The 14,885-nt window shown below is 32.0% G+C and overlaps 1 protein-coding gene across 1 annotated transcript; it reads right to left on the minus strand.

Moving 5' to 3' along the window:
- Positions 1-2,411: 2,411 nt before the first annotated feature.
- LOC140432215 (SET domain-containing protein SmydA-8-like) lies at positions 2,412-9,885 on the minus strand. Its single transcript, XM_072520039.1, has 6 exons — positions 9,766-9,885; positions 8,147-8,264; positions 6,076-6,289; positions 4,352-4,690; positions 2,852-3,078; positions 2,412-2,542 (listed from the first exon to the last, which is right to left on the minus strand). The coding sequence occupies exons 1-6, from the start codon at positions 9,775-9,777 to the stop codon at positions 2,412-2,414; spliced, it is 1,041 nt and encodes a 346-aa protein (XP_072376140.1). The 5' UTR covers positions 9,778-9,885.
- Between the last annotated feature and the right edge of the window lie 5,000 nt (positions 9,886-14,885).

A 14,885-nucleotide genomic window follows, 5' to 3' on the forward strand; every position in this document is an offset into this window, starting at 1 on the left:
CGCGCTATCTCAGAGTTGTCGTCTTATTCTCCTTATGATGTTGATCTATCTGTAAGGTGGCCCGCCTCTACTTCAGTATGCTGCGTGTCTCGAACGCCATTCCACTATCTTTCTTGTTCAACGCTCATACGTTATTCTATCAATATGTCCGTCCTAATTCCGTTTCAGACGCAAACTAGGCTCAACGATTTCGAAGTCGGTTTTTTTTATGTATTCCCAACCCTGGTCGCTCCATCTTTCTCTTTAGCATTGCATTTTGTGTATATTCTTTTTTGACATACAGGAAGTACACATTGATTAAAAATTTCCTTTTCAGACAAATGTTAGTATCCGACTTACATAGTTATACCCATATACTTGTATTTTTAACACGATGCTGAAATATCTAGGAGAAACACTGGACAAGCGGCATACATGGAATGCCCATCTAGAAAAAATAGACAACGAAGGGAAGCTTTCCTTTGGACATGTCGAAGGACAAACGGGTAATCATGGCATAAATACAACTCAAACAGACGTACTGACTATCTATGACTGTAGTCAGACCTTCGATTAAGTAGGGAGAAGCGGAATAAGCTTCAACGACAAGCATGCTTAATTATAACAGGAGCGATGTCGACGAGCTCAAGTGGAGCTTGGGCTCAACCAAGCCTCGACCTTTCTCCAATATGATTTTCCATTCCATTTTTCCAGGCGAAGGTAGAATCATATAGAAGGCGGATAAGACGCCAAGAAGTATGGAGAAGGATACCGCGTTTCTGTCGTCTTTCGACATAAGAACAAGAATAGCATCTCAAAAAAATTCACAAGACTACACCCAGAACATTATGGAATACCAAAGTTCTGAGAGTTAATGAGGTAGAGGAAATTTTAAAAGGCTATACAGAGAGCACAAAAACAGATAACAGCAACAGGGATTGTAAAAACAAAGACTCTGCTTGGATGAATGCCTACATATTTTACGTCAACATTTTGAAGTAAAGGATTTCCGTCGAGGTTAACTTGTGGACATATACTTCTTCTTAGAGTTAATGTAATATATATATATATATATATATATATATATATATATATATATATATATATATATATATATATATATAGATTTTGAGGGATGTACATTAATTCTCCAGAGATTAAACCATTCATTAGTTTTGTTTAGATGTAGTTGCAGTATCTCTGATGCTATTGCTGGATTACTATGAGATGATAGGAAAGTAGTATCATCTGCAAATATTGCAAGTGTTAGGTTACTGTTTGTTGGTAAGTCAAATGTATATCAGGTACAGGATCAGTCCGAGCACACTACCCTGATACATTAGATAGAATGGGGTAGAGTTTTGTGTAGGCTTCGCTATACTTTAGTAGATATTTTCTTTATGTAAGGTACAATTTAAGCAGTTTGAAGTAAGTGTAAGGTAGGTTTTTATTAAACTTGTACAGAAGTCCTGTGTGCCACACCTTGCTAAAAGCTTAGGGCGTATCTAAAATGGCTGCAATAGAGTATTGCCTGTTTTCGAGACTAGTTCTTATTGTTGTGTATAATCTGTGAACTGGTTCTATTGTAGCGTGTTGGTTACGAAATCAGAATTAATGAGGTATAAGACCCTTTTTGTCCAATATTGGTTTGACTTTTCTTAACAAAGTCTTAAGTTTTTCAAAAATCTTAGAAATGACTGGGAGCAGACCAATCGCTCGGTATGAGTTGACGTATTTTGGATCTTAATCAGCTTTTTGAATGAGTATAATCTGTGTCATTTTCCATTGCAAACGGAAGTAGTGCAGGATTAACATAGCACTGAAGATAATTATGATTATTTGGTAGCAATCATGGGTTAGTTCTTGAAGGACCTTATCCATAATGAGGTCGTATTCCGGAGCCTTATTGGGTAGGATCTCATTCTTTATTCTCTATTTTACTTCTTTAATGTTAAATTAGGAGATTGGTAGTTTCATTTGGTACGGAGCGTCGAGAAAAGACTTCTTGTTTTAAAGGCACTACTCTGGCAAATGAACTAAATACTTTCGAAAGATGTTCTGCGAATGTCTCTTTATCTGTTCTTGTCCATTTACCTTTGGCATCTTTTAAAGGAGGTACAGCGTCTTGTGGCCGTATTTTTATATATATATATAGTTTTTTTTTCTTCTTTTAACAGATTTTAAAGTCTTCTGGTAATTCTATTTGCTTTGTCAATAGGTGCGTGTGTGTTTTGCCACTTTCTCCTTAGTTTTTTTTCTTCAATTAAGTTTTTTGCAGTCAGAGAATAAGAGCAGGAGACCTTTAAGCTATGGGTGTGAAGAACTGGATGGATATTGCTTAAGACAGAGACGAATGGAGGCATGTTGTCAAGTGGACTAAAACCCACGAAGGCAAACGCCACGAAGTAAGTAAACATAAAATGTATCATAGTCTACTTACCTTCTGGGCCAAATATGTATTCCACATTATCTAAATCTGCTTGGATGGTTGCAAAAACCTTTCTTACTGCTACTGCACTTGTTTTAAATTCACAGTGAGTGCATTTCCATTCACATTTGTCATCTACGCGCTATCTCAGAGTTAATTATTTTATTACTTAAAGTTTTTTATATATTGTTATGAAACCGATCAATTTTATATTTTTAATAAGGCTGTCAGTGATGTTGGAGCTTACAAATAAATAAAAATCTCTTGAAACAATTTATTAAATAGCTTGCTACCATAAAGTATGCTAATTTTATTGGATAAAGGTTTATATCAGTGAATAATATCGCTTTCTTCAAATATTACGTAGCTGATGTGAAGACCCAATTACTGTGAACTCTTTAGCACACGCGCTATCTCAGAGTAGTTCTATGAAGAAAAACTTACCTAATGGATCAGTTGACATAATTATCCCATTATCGCATTTCTGACATTTAAGTGTACTACAATGAGTACCCAACTCTGATTTATCGGAACACCTCTCACAAGTACACTCAAAGAATTTGTTTTCTCTTAAAAACTCTCTTCGAACCAACGTGGGCCACAAGGAATAAGTGTAACTACTATGTAATTCTTTTCCTGAAGCTACATCCACTGCTGCTCTCACCGTGACACTAGAATTACAAGAATTTTGTTCCAAAATAAAACAAAGACAAAGATTTATAGAAAATAAAAATTAAAAATAAAAAGTACATAACAAATAACTAAAATAAATATTTCAGAATTATATAAACAAATCTAGAAACAGTACAAGATAATTTATACGAAACATGCAAACCATTTTCAAGGAAAATTAAAAGATATATATATATATATATATATATATATATATATATATATATATATATATATATATATATATATAGGTGAGTGGAGCATAATCACTTATATGATCACACATTGAGTAAAGCTTCTTCTTTTCAGTCGTTAAGCTTAATATGATCATAACTTGACTTTTCGATGTCTTTATGTTTATTTCCTCCTACCTTTTTTTCTATTGCGAAAGTTTTAAAAGCGTTTCTTAGAAAGTGTTCAAAAATAGCATAATATTGTGTATTGCGGTAGAACTTTTTGCATTCACAGGGTATTTTAATTTGATAATGGCTTAATCCCATATAAATATAATATTTAGATTGGACATGCCACAAGAAAGTAGTTTCAGAACCTTGCAAAAGTAATGGTAATTTACTATTTTTATTGGAAATCAGCCACAATTAAAGGTTAAACTACGTTTATTGACGTTTCAATTTCCACTTCGGAAATCGTTTTTAAAATACAAACATTAGTAAATTAAACAAATTTTGTTTTTTAAAATCCCGGGGGTTGAAATCCAAGCTCCAAAGATCTGCATTCTTTAAAATGAAATAGCTTTAGTCTATCTTTTGACTAACACAACACTTTTACTAGATATTATGTATCGAATCGTGAAAAATGTACAAACGTTCTATTCTTTTATATGGGAGAGATGCATGGACAATCAATCAGAAGTGCTTCTATATGTTGATGCTTAGAAGACTCCTAAAAATACCATGGACAAACCATGCCACTAACGAGGTAGTATTGAATAAAATGAGCCATGACAGAGAACTTCTTAACATTATCAAGAAGCGTACAAACAGTTATCTAGAAAATGTGTACAGGGAAAGACATTATAAGCTCTTAAAGTTGTTGATGGAGGAGAAAATTAAAGCAAGCAGAGGCCCTGGTAGGAGAAGATGTTCATGGTAAAAAAAAATATCAACTAGTTAAGAAGAATGGACGTCAAAAATTTAATTCCTAACTTTGGGATAAAGATCATAGTACAAGTTCCCACTACAGGATCACTACATTCATAACGTAGTTAATCATTACATACATACTTATTATATACATACTCACTTAACTTACCTGAAATCATCAACAGCTCCAGTTCCTTTACCGTCAACAGCATGATGAATGTTTGATACACAATTGTGCGACATTATTGCCAGTTTAGGAAACAGACACCTTACAGCATTGCCTTCAGGTGTTCTAGCTTCAAATGCATTTATATCTAAAATTCCACATACTGTATGTATCAATTCTTCGGAAAACCTATCCAGTTTACACACTGTTCGGAGATATTCAACTACATTGTGTTGATTAAATTCCCAAATTGGCTTTTGTTTTCTTATATCATTATGAGGTTCCATATATTGGATCTCCTCTTCCCATCGTTTTGGATCTTTGTCCTTGGACAAGAGAACCCTAAAAGTTTTTTACCTCCTTATATTTAGTAACAATATAAAGTAAAAGGAAAACACTAAGGATTAAGTAAGCGTGTAAGAAGTGTTATTCTTGCAGAATCTAGCTAAATTATTTTAACTTATAGTGGGTCACTAACTTAACCAACTCTCATTGAAGTCACGAACTCAGTAATTACCAAGCTAACAAAAGTTACTGAGATCAAAAAACTAATATCATACCATATTCTTATATTATATTGGCTATATACAATTACTCCAAGTAAATACCATAGGTGGTTTAAATACTAGGAAGATAAACAGAACATTTTAAGGAAAATCTTGAGGAAGATAGGAAGGGGCGAACCCAAATATTCCATTAGAAGCAGGCAGCAAAAAGAGTCCACCAACAATACCTGAGATCAGAGCAGCAGTAGACAAATTAAAAAATCATCGGGATGGGATCAAATAGCATTGAGCTACTAGAAGAAGACGTATTACTAAAAACAACACATGACCTGATAACAAAAATATGGTTGAATAAACAGTTACCATCGGAGTGTTACGTCTGATAACAACATTGCGAAGGAAGTGAAGAGGCGAACATTCATTGCCAAAAAATGTTACTATGGCTTAATCAGGCAATCAAGATCAGATACCGACGCAACAAAAACAAAATGCCAAATATACAAAACCTTAATAAGACCGGTACTCACATATGGTTCAGAAACCAGGACCCTTACTAAAAGTGAGAAAAGATTATTAGCCACCTTTGAAGGGAAAATCTTGCAACACATATAAAAAGACATAAAGGAAAATGGAATTTGGCTAAGAAGATACAACTTTGAACTATGCAAAATATACCATGATCCGGATATTGTTTAATAAAATAAGATGGCTGCGTTAAATGGGACATGTGGAAAAAATGAAAGAACGAGTATATCAAACAAAATAAGGAAACAAGTGTCGGTAGAAAAAATAACAAGAGGACGGCCGAAGCTCAGATACACAGAACAAATAGAAAATTGTATAACAACTTTAAAAATAAAGAATCCTGGAACAGGCCCAAAAGGGTTTATCGTAATTTGATACCAAAAACCTCATTAAGAACAATGATTATAGTTGAAAAAGATTAAAACACAAATCGAATTTTTTTTGTTGTTCGATTTATTTTTCTGCATTTTTTGTTTACTACTATGGTATGGCAAAACAAGAAGATGTATCATTCAGATAGGTCAAAGTGCGCTAAAAAAGTGCGTTCAAGTGAGGTCTTTTCTACTGACTTAGAACAAACTACTGTGCTTTACTTGCCGTCATTTTAAAATGAACTATTTTGACTTAATGATTTGGTAAAAAGGGTAAAAGTATAAATAATAGAAAGAAGCAGTATATAAAAAAAAGAAATCTTACCTTAATGGTGTAATACATTCATACTGAAGGCAGGTTTCAGATGGGTCATCCACCAGTTGAAATTTCACTTTAGCTTTAGAAAATACTTCACATTCAAAATCTTTATGTACTGGTTTATTTTCACATTCCGGTGAACACACTGGCCAGGAACATTTGGAACATAAATTTTGGCTTTCTAAATAGGTGTAGCATCCCAAACAAATGCATGGACTGTCTATGAAATAAATTAGAATGTTGGTAATCCATTAAGTAATGAAGATAAAATCAGTACAATTTTCTTATACCCAAATAAATATATTCAAGATTACAAATTATTTCGAAAAAAAAAACGCAAATTCTTACAAAGAGAGACAACTGTATTAACATTGTTAACAAAAATCTTACTATATAATACATAAGTTAAGGAATGGGAAAACTGATAAAGTATAATAATTAGACTAAAGTATTAAAGGGTAATAGTTATTAGTAACATATATGAAAATAAAAAAGTGAAAAATATGCAAATAAAGCACATAATGTCAACAACATTGAAAATTGTGGATAATATTTGAAAAATATCCTTTATCTCCAACCGTCGTTAAAGTCATTCATTATAGTTCTCATTTGCGGTAGTAAACTAACTGTATTTTATTAAAGGAAAAACTTTATCTGCCGCAAATATTAATTATTAAAAATATTGTATAAAATTAAAGTTATTATAAATTAAATTCATGTCAAAAAGTGAAATTTGTGCAATAAAAAGATTACACAAAATATGACTAGTTGTTAATGTTTTTATGGTTGACGATAAAATTTTGTATTCACTGCGTCAGTAAAAACTCTTTATCGAACTCGTCTGTTACCTGCCTCACTCGCTTCGCTCGCTCTACCCGTAATATCAGACTCGTTAGATACAGGGCCAATTGTTCGAACGCTAATCAAAACTTGATTATAATCAAATATTTAATTAAAATCAAATACGTCACAGCAGCTGTCAAAATTATTAAAAATTGCTTATTATTATTATTAATTTGTAAATAAAAACATGAAATTAACATCAGAAAGAGTTTAATTATGTTTTATTTTAAATTAAAGCGCAAAATAGTAAAATTGAATAAAATAAATCAGTCAACATAACCTCAAAATGTGACGTATTTGATTTTAATTAAATATTTGATTACAATCAAGTTTTGATTAGCGTTCGAACAATCGGCTTTGGTCTTTATTTTGTTTTCCCTAGAACAACGTTGATAGCCCAAAATGAAGATAGCCTTCACAGACTAATTCACAGATTGAATACAAGGGTAAAAGAATGCCGATAACATGCCGATAACTGACAACTAAGGAAACTAAAACAATAGTTATCAGTAAAGAACCACTAAGATGTAAACTGAAAGTCGACGGAGTTAGCATTGAACAAGTAATGGAAATAAAGTACCTAGGGGTTGCACTGTCCAGCTATGGAGACGTTGAAAAAGAAGTAAGAGATCTAACACAAGAACAAATAAATTAGCAGACTGTCTTAATTACACCATATCGCGTAACCGACACATTAACTGTGAGATGAAATGAAGAATCTATAAGGCCAGTATGAGACCAATATTCACGTATGCATCGAAAACAATATCCGACAAAGACAAAACACAGAGATTGTTAAAAACAGCAAAAATGAGAATACTCAGAAGAATTACAGGAAACACACTGAGAAACTAAATGAGTGATATATTGGAGCAAAATGTAATGTACAGTGTATAAACGAGTTTCACTAAATAGAAAAAAAGAATTTAACAATCAATTGAGTAGAATGGCGGAAATAGGAGTCGTTAAAGTATCAAGGGACAATCTTCGATAGAGGTTACAACTCGCCAATGAACAAGTAAACTTGCATATATAAAGGAAGAGAAAAAACTCAAGGAACTTTATTACCACACCTGGTACTTAGTCGTTAACTACGTATTACATTAATAAAATACTAATTAAAAGTTAACAATGTTCAGCCAGTGCCTCCATAGGACTAAAATTCCTAAAAAATTAAAGATACCCATTTTTAAAAATACATGTCATACTTTTCACTCGGTTATTTATAAAGTACCTGATTTGGGACCGTAAGCAAAAGCCTTTTCCGAGAAAATGACATCTCCTGCCTTTAAATTTTTTTTGGCTACTGCGTACCTTCCAACTTTTTCATTTTTCTTAATTTCAAATAAATCCTGTAAATAAATTATTAGAATATAAGGAAATGAACTAGCAAACGAATAAATATATCGACAGCAACATTAGTCTTTATTATATAATTAACTAGTTAATTGTTTTAGTTTGATTTTTAGAGATAGAAAACCAGAGAAGTATTATTAAGCGCTGTTTTAGTGACGTCCTATCGTCGCAAGTTATTTCTTGCTGTAGGAAATCTACTCGTTAAATTAAAAGATTTGTACTGTTTTACATGTATGGCTCTATGTTCTTAATTTATACCTGTATTATACAGCGTCAGCAAGGCTTGTTTTTCGATCGGACTTACGTATACACAAATAAATACAATAAAATTGAGGCAGAAGAACAAGCCGGATTTAGAGCGGGCAAATAAAAATTACCCATTTGTTTAAACTTATACAAATAATAAAAAAATAAGCATGTAATCAGGAAATACTTATATTATACGTCGACTTAAAAAACGCATACAATGGCGTCTCTTTTGTAAACTCTGGGAAACTCTACAGCTCTTGAATATCAATATAAAATGAATGAAAGTAGTAAAATCACTGTACAAATCACAAATTAAACTAGGATAAAACTTAATACCAGAATTTGACGTAACAAAAGGTCTAAAACAAGCGTGTTTTGTCTGTTACCAATATTGTCGAAAATATATTTGGCAAGAACACTAGCTACTTGGAAAAAGAAATGCCAAAACATAGGCATAACTTATTATAGCACATAATATAGACAATATAGAATACATAACGCGCAATATGGTAGAGAAATATAAAATTTGGTAGGTAAAACAGGTTGAAGGAACACAACAAGATTTACAACTTTCAAACAGTCGTAATATAAAACACAGATTTGTCCAAACGCCTTCGGATAAATATAACAAAAAATGCAACACTCGAAGAAGCAATATTGGACAGAAATATGAAAGAAATAAAAGCAATATCAATGTTAAATGAAGTCTTATAGACTAATAAGCAAATTTAAAATAATACAGTAAAGAGCATATATAACTGCGAAGTATGGCCCTTAAAAGAACGGACAGAACAGAGACTAAGAGCCACAAAGATATCCATTGGTGAAATCAAGACGAGAAAGGATCAGAAATAAAAAAAGTGAGACAAATTAGACATCGTAGACACAATACGAATAAAACAACTAATATGGGACGTACATGAACAAATAATGCCCAATCACAGAATTCCAAACGAAGTAAAGGAAGAAGAAAACGAGGACAGTCATTGAAAAGTTGGAGAAAAGGCGTTGACAAAGAGGAAATAGAGAATTGCCCAATAGATGACATTTGGAAAAACAGAGAGGAATGGAGATTAGGAATCGCAAGAAGTCGGCGCACATTTTAAATGTATATATACAAACTTAATTTGATAGAAATATAAACTTCAAAAAATCAGAGCTAGTTAATTATTTTATTTACATCTTGTATTTTTGTATACAAATAAATTAAATACGTGGGCATGAAATAATTATAATAAAGTCACTTACCTCATGTGCCATTCTAGAATTATTATTCAACTGCTAAAAGATGACAGCGTAGTAAAAATATTGGACCACAATCGTCTACAGTTTTCTAATCACTGAGAACAATCTTGGCTTAAAGTCAAATTTATATCCACCAATTTATATTTAGGACCTAGTTTTCGCACATTGGAAGCAGGAACGTCAATCGAGAAATTTCTCGCATCGTCCTAGGTTTTTCTATCGTAAGTGTATTTACTAATACAACACAAAACAAGTATTACTTAAATTTATTTTTTAAATGACTTTATATTTATAGGATCTAATAATAAATATAAACTTGTTTGTGTTACAAAAGTTCTAGAAAAGGGATCTCTGATTTTTAAAAAATACTTCACGTAAGCGATTGATTGATTTTAAATTAACTTATACAGGGTGTAGAATTATTTAGAGCATCATAGGAAACACAATGGGAAATTCTATAGATTTCCTGCTTACCTAATTACTTACTTAATTACTTAAGCGGGCCCTAAACGGGCGGGCATGTTTTCGACGCTGAAGTACCTGAGGGTCTTAAAAGGGACGTGTACGAACTCATCACTATATAGCCCCCCATAAAATTATTAGACCCTCGGAGATATAGTAAACTGATCACCGGCATCCTTTGGAGATTGGTAAACTCATCACCGCAGATAGGTAAACTCATCACCGGGATTTTTGCCTGGTTTCTAATGCGAAAGATTGCCTCTTACCTGTTATACTTTTCGTTTATGTGATAATTTAATAAATTCAGAAATTATTTTAAGCAAGTTGCTTTAAAATTTAACTGAGATATTAATATGTCTCACGGTGTGGCCTATTAGACGTATCTGCCAATCTAAATGGTTTTGAGATCTAGAAATTTAGTTGCATAGGATTTCGATAGTGAACTTTAAAATGAAAATATTTGTCAACATGTGCTATTTTTGTTTATATCGGAGGTAGTCCCCAACTTCGTTATTTGATTTTCATTGCATTGGGTTCAAAGCATTCAAAGCATACATTGGGTCTAAATCTTACCGTTTTGGCGTTATTTGACTATCTTAAAAATAATAGATGATATTGGACAGTTAGTAAATATAAAATATCTAAAAAATAGGAAAAGCTGAAAACTTGAGTGTGCTATTAGTGTATAAAAGTCGAAGTAAAATTCAATTTTTGACACGTGCAAAGCTTTACATTTTATGGCATCATTGGCGGAAATTTTTAAATTTAAAGTAATTAGCAATTGCATTTATTGTGACAGAATGCATCAAAATGCTTAGGTACAGTTTGCTGTACTTTATCTTTTAATGACTTGTACAAAGATCCCACAACTACAGTGCTTTTAAAAGCAATTTTCTTACATTTTTTGGTTAGTTTTCACCATTATTTGTAGGAGTCAGATGAGTTGTTCAGTTCATTTTATAAACATCATGACAACTAACCTCAATTAGTGTAAGATACAAAATAATTTTTATTTTGTAATTTGTACTAATTTTGTTTATTGTAGAACCCTGATGATGCAAATAAAGATTTGCGAAAGCTTGGTAGACTAAAAAGAGTACTTCTTTGTCCTATCTTCGGCTGCACACCCAGATAGTCGTTTTGTAGTCTAACTGATCAGCGTTGACTACAAGCGTTTATCGCTTTTTCAGTATATATATATATATATATATATATATATATATATATATATATATATATATATATATATATATATATATATATATATATATATATATATATATATATATATATATATATATATATATATAAGGAGTCCAATTAGGTCGGTACCATATGGAAAATTTTTTAATTTTTAGTTTTATGAAAAAAAAATTTAATCTCTAGTTCTGAATGATCTAGAACTCCAATCATCAGAATCAGATATTAGTATTCTTCAGTCATTTAGGCGGTTCGTTAAACAACATGAATTTTATTAAGACTTGAGATATCCACAATTCATTTTTTTTGACAAACCGCGTATACAACTAAAAAAAATTTAATATCTGATCATTGTATTCTAGGTTTTAGATCATTCAAAACTTTTTATGTAACATAATTATTTTATATGACAAAATTCATAAAACTAAAAATAAAAAGGTTTCACATATTGTGCCGACTTAATTGGATACCCTATATATATATATATATATATATATATATATATATATATATATATATATATATATATATATATATATATATATATATATATATATATATATATATATATATATATATATATATATATATATATATATATATATATATAACAATGTGATTTTAACAATTTAATTAGAAATCTCAAAATGTAATATCAGAAAAGGTAATTTACGGCAACAAAGTAATATTATGCCTTACCTAGAAGAAACATCTTATACAGTTAACTTAAAGAACTTAATTACGCTGATTTTTTTCTGTTTGATCAGGATGATCGCGAAAACCAGTGCGAAACAACTAAACAAAAACGGTATAAAATTTCTACTCACCAGTTGTATGACATTTAGCCACAAAAATCAATTTGATTTTTTTTAAAGTCTTTCGCAATTGAAATTTGAAATTATTCATAACCATCATTTTTTGTCCACGTTCGCTCAGAACGTAATCAATTAGCAGTTCACCATCCATGTTGAAGAAACAAGGGCAAATGAAGAGAAATTTTTCTTTTCGCATGATTTTAGGTAGCTGTTAATAGAATTTTGTGGAATCATAAAATAAAAACCAATAAATTGCAGTTGCATTTAAGATATATGGATTTGGATTATTCTGTGAAATTACCAAAAACTAGCCGTTTGCAAGGATTTTATGGTCTATACCTGATCCGGGGTGCAGGTACGCCAGTGATCAGTTTACCGATCTCTTAGGGTCTATTTTGAAAACCCTACTTATGGCGGTGATGAGTTTGTACTATGTACGAGGGTATTTAAGGTAATTGGTGATGAGTTTACGTGTACCCCTTAAAAGTGCCCTTGTTTTGGACGCTGCCGGAAGGATTATCGCAGGTACCAGATATTAGATATAATTAGGGTTTAATGATGGTCATTGAAATTTACTTAGTTACTAGTTATTAGTTTGTCAGAGAATAGTGAAAAGTGAACATGGAAATTTCAACGTTAGTAAGTAATCGTGGTAAAATTTTGCTCAAAGTGAACAGTTTTACTTGTTCTCAAGATAAAGTACTAAAATCGGGAGAAACGTATTGGAGGTGCGTAACACGGTCGTGTAAAGCGAAGATATTCACGAAAGGGCCAGAAAAGTTAGTGATCCGAAGTAATCTAGAACATAATCACGAGTGTGATATTAAGACGCTTAATAGACAGATTGTGCGTAGCAGTGCCAAAAGGAAGGCTAAGGATAATTTGACCGAAAGGCCGTCCAAAATCATACATAGTGCGTTGAAAGAAAATGTAGATTTCTTGAGCCACATGTCTGTTAAAGACGTTAATTTAATACGAAATCAAATATACAGTGAACGGCGAATGGCTCAACCGAAACTGCCCAAAAGTAAAGAAGAAATTATTGGTGCGGTAAATATTATGAATATCAAAACACTTATAAGACGAGAATTTTATATTTGCGGTTGAACTAAGTTCTAACATTATCATCTTCTCGTGTAACACTAACATGCGTTTTCTGTGCGGCAGTGAAACGATTTATATGGACGGTACATTTAGTTACTGTGCTCAATATTTCAAGCAATTTTTTACCATACATGTATTTATCAATGGACATTATATACCATTGTGTTATTGTTTACTTCGGAAATCCTTTCCTTAAATCGGAACAAACCTATATAAAACTATTTAATGTTTTGAAACGCAAATGTGAAGTAATTGGTCTAAAATTCAATCCAAAAATCATTTTCTCCGATTTTGAAATTGCTATCCACAATGCTACGCGTTTTGAATTTCCAAATGTGCACATTAAAGGGTGCCGTTTTCATCTTATGCAAGCTTGGTATCGTAATATCGGTGGTTGTGACTTAATTCGGGAATATAAATTGGCAGACAGTGAAATACCTAAATGGCTGAAATATATTTTTGGGCTGCCATTTTTACCTCCCTCAGAAGTCGAAGAATCTTTCATTAAAGATCCAAAGAGTAGAAAAAAAATTATGTTCGTTAGAAATAGGATACATGAGTATCAAACTAACTGTATCGATCGATTCCATTTCGTAAAATGTATGTCGTATTTATTTCAAAGTGACAAATAAACCTTATCAAGCTTAATCTCTAGAATTTTATTACCTGACTTTCCATTTACATTTCAATTACACCCAGCGTCCAAATCATGTATGCAGAAACAGGTAATTTTATTTTTCAGTGTCGAATTTTAAATTTAGCGTCCAAATCATGCACGCCCCTCTAAACGTAGCAACATTCAACTACGTTCAACTAGTTTGCGCAGTTAAGTGTGATATACAAGTTGGCCTCATACACAGTTCATTTTGCCATAAAAAATGTATGTGTAACATGTTATACATAAACAAAGTTGGAACGTGTAAGGATAAATACTACATACAATTTTTGAAAAAACAAATCGAAGGTTTACACGTAACGATAAGTGTATAGTGACAATATTGAGTGAAATGTTTGTGCAGATATGTATGATAGTGTAGGGTAATGGTTTTTATGCATTTTTACATTTTAATAGAACAGGTGTCAGTAGAAAGTTGGTTGCCTACGCGTGCAATCGTGAAAATATGTTGTCCCTAAAAAGAAAATGTGCGGCAGTTACAATTATAGACCAGCTGAGAAACAACAAAAGAAACCGGTTGTGGTCAAAAGAGTGGTATCAGAAAAGGAGTCGGTTTTCCCATTTGAATTTGTTAGCCGAATTGAAGATTTCAGAAAGTTCTCATTTAAAAAATAGTTTACGTATGGAAACCAATTAAGGTTTATTTTGGAATCAATAGAATACCGAATCACAAAACAAAATACTATAATGTGACAAGTGGTCACTGCTGAGAAAAGATTAATAGTTACGTTACGTTTTCTTGCAACAGGAAGTTATATCTCCCCAGGACTATACTGCCCAGCTAACCAAAAGTGCCGTAAGTAACAATAGTAGGATTTTGAGAAAACTCGACATAAAGTTTAGAAGGATACTCTGAGATAGCGCGT

Source organism: Diabrotica undecimpunctata, unplaced genomic scaffold, assembly GCF_040954645.1.
Source record: "Diabrotica undecimpunctata isolate CICGRU unplaced genomic scaffold, icDiaUnde3 ctg00003254.1, whole genome shotgun sequence".
Taxonomy (NCBI): domain Eukaryota; kingdom Metazoa; phylum Arthropoda; class Insecta; order Coleoptera; family Chrysomelidae; genus Diabrotica; species Diabrotica undecimpunctata.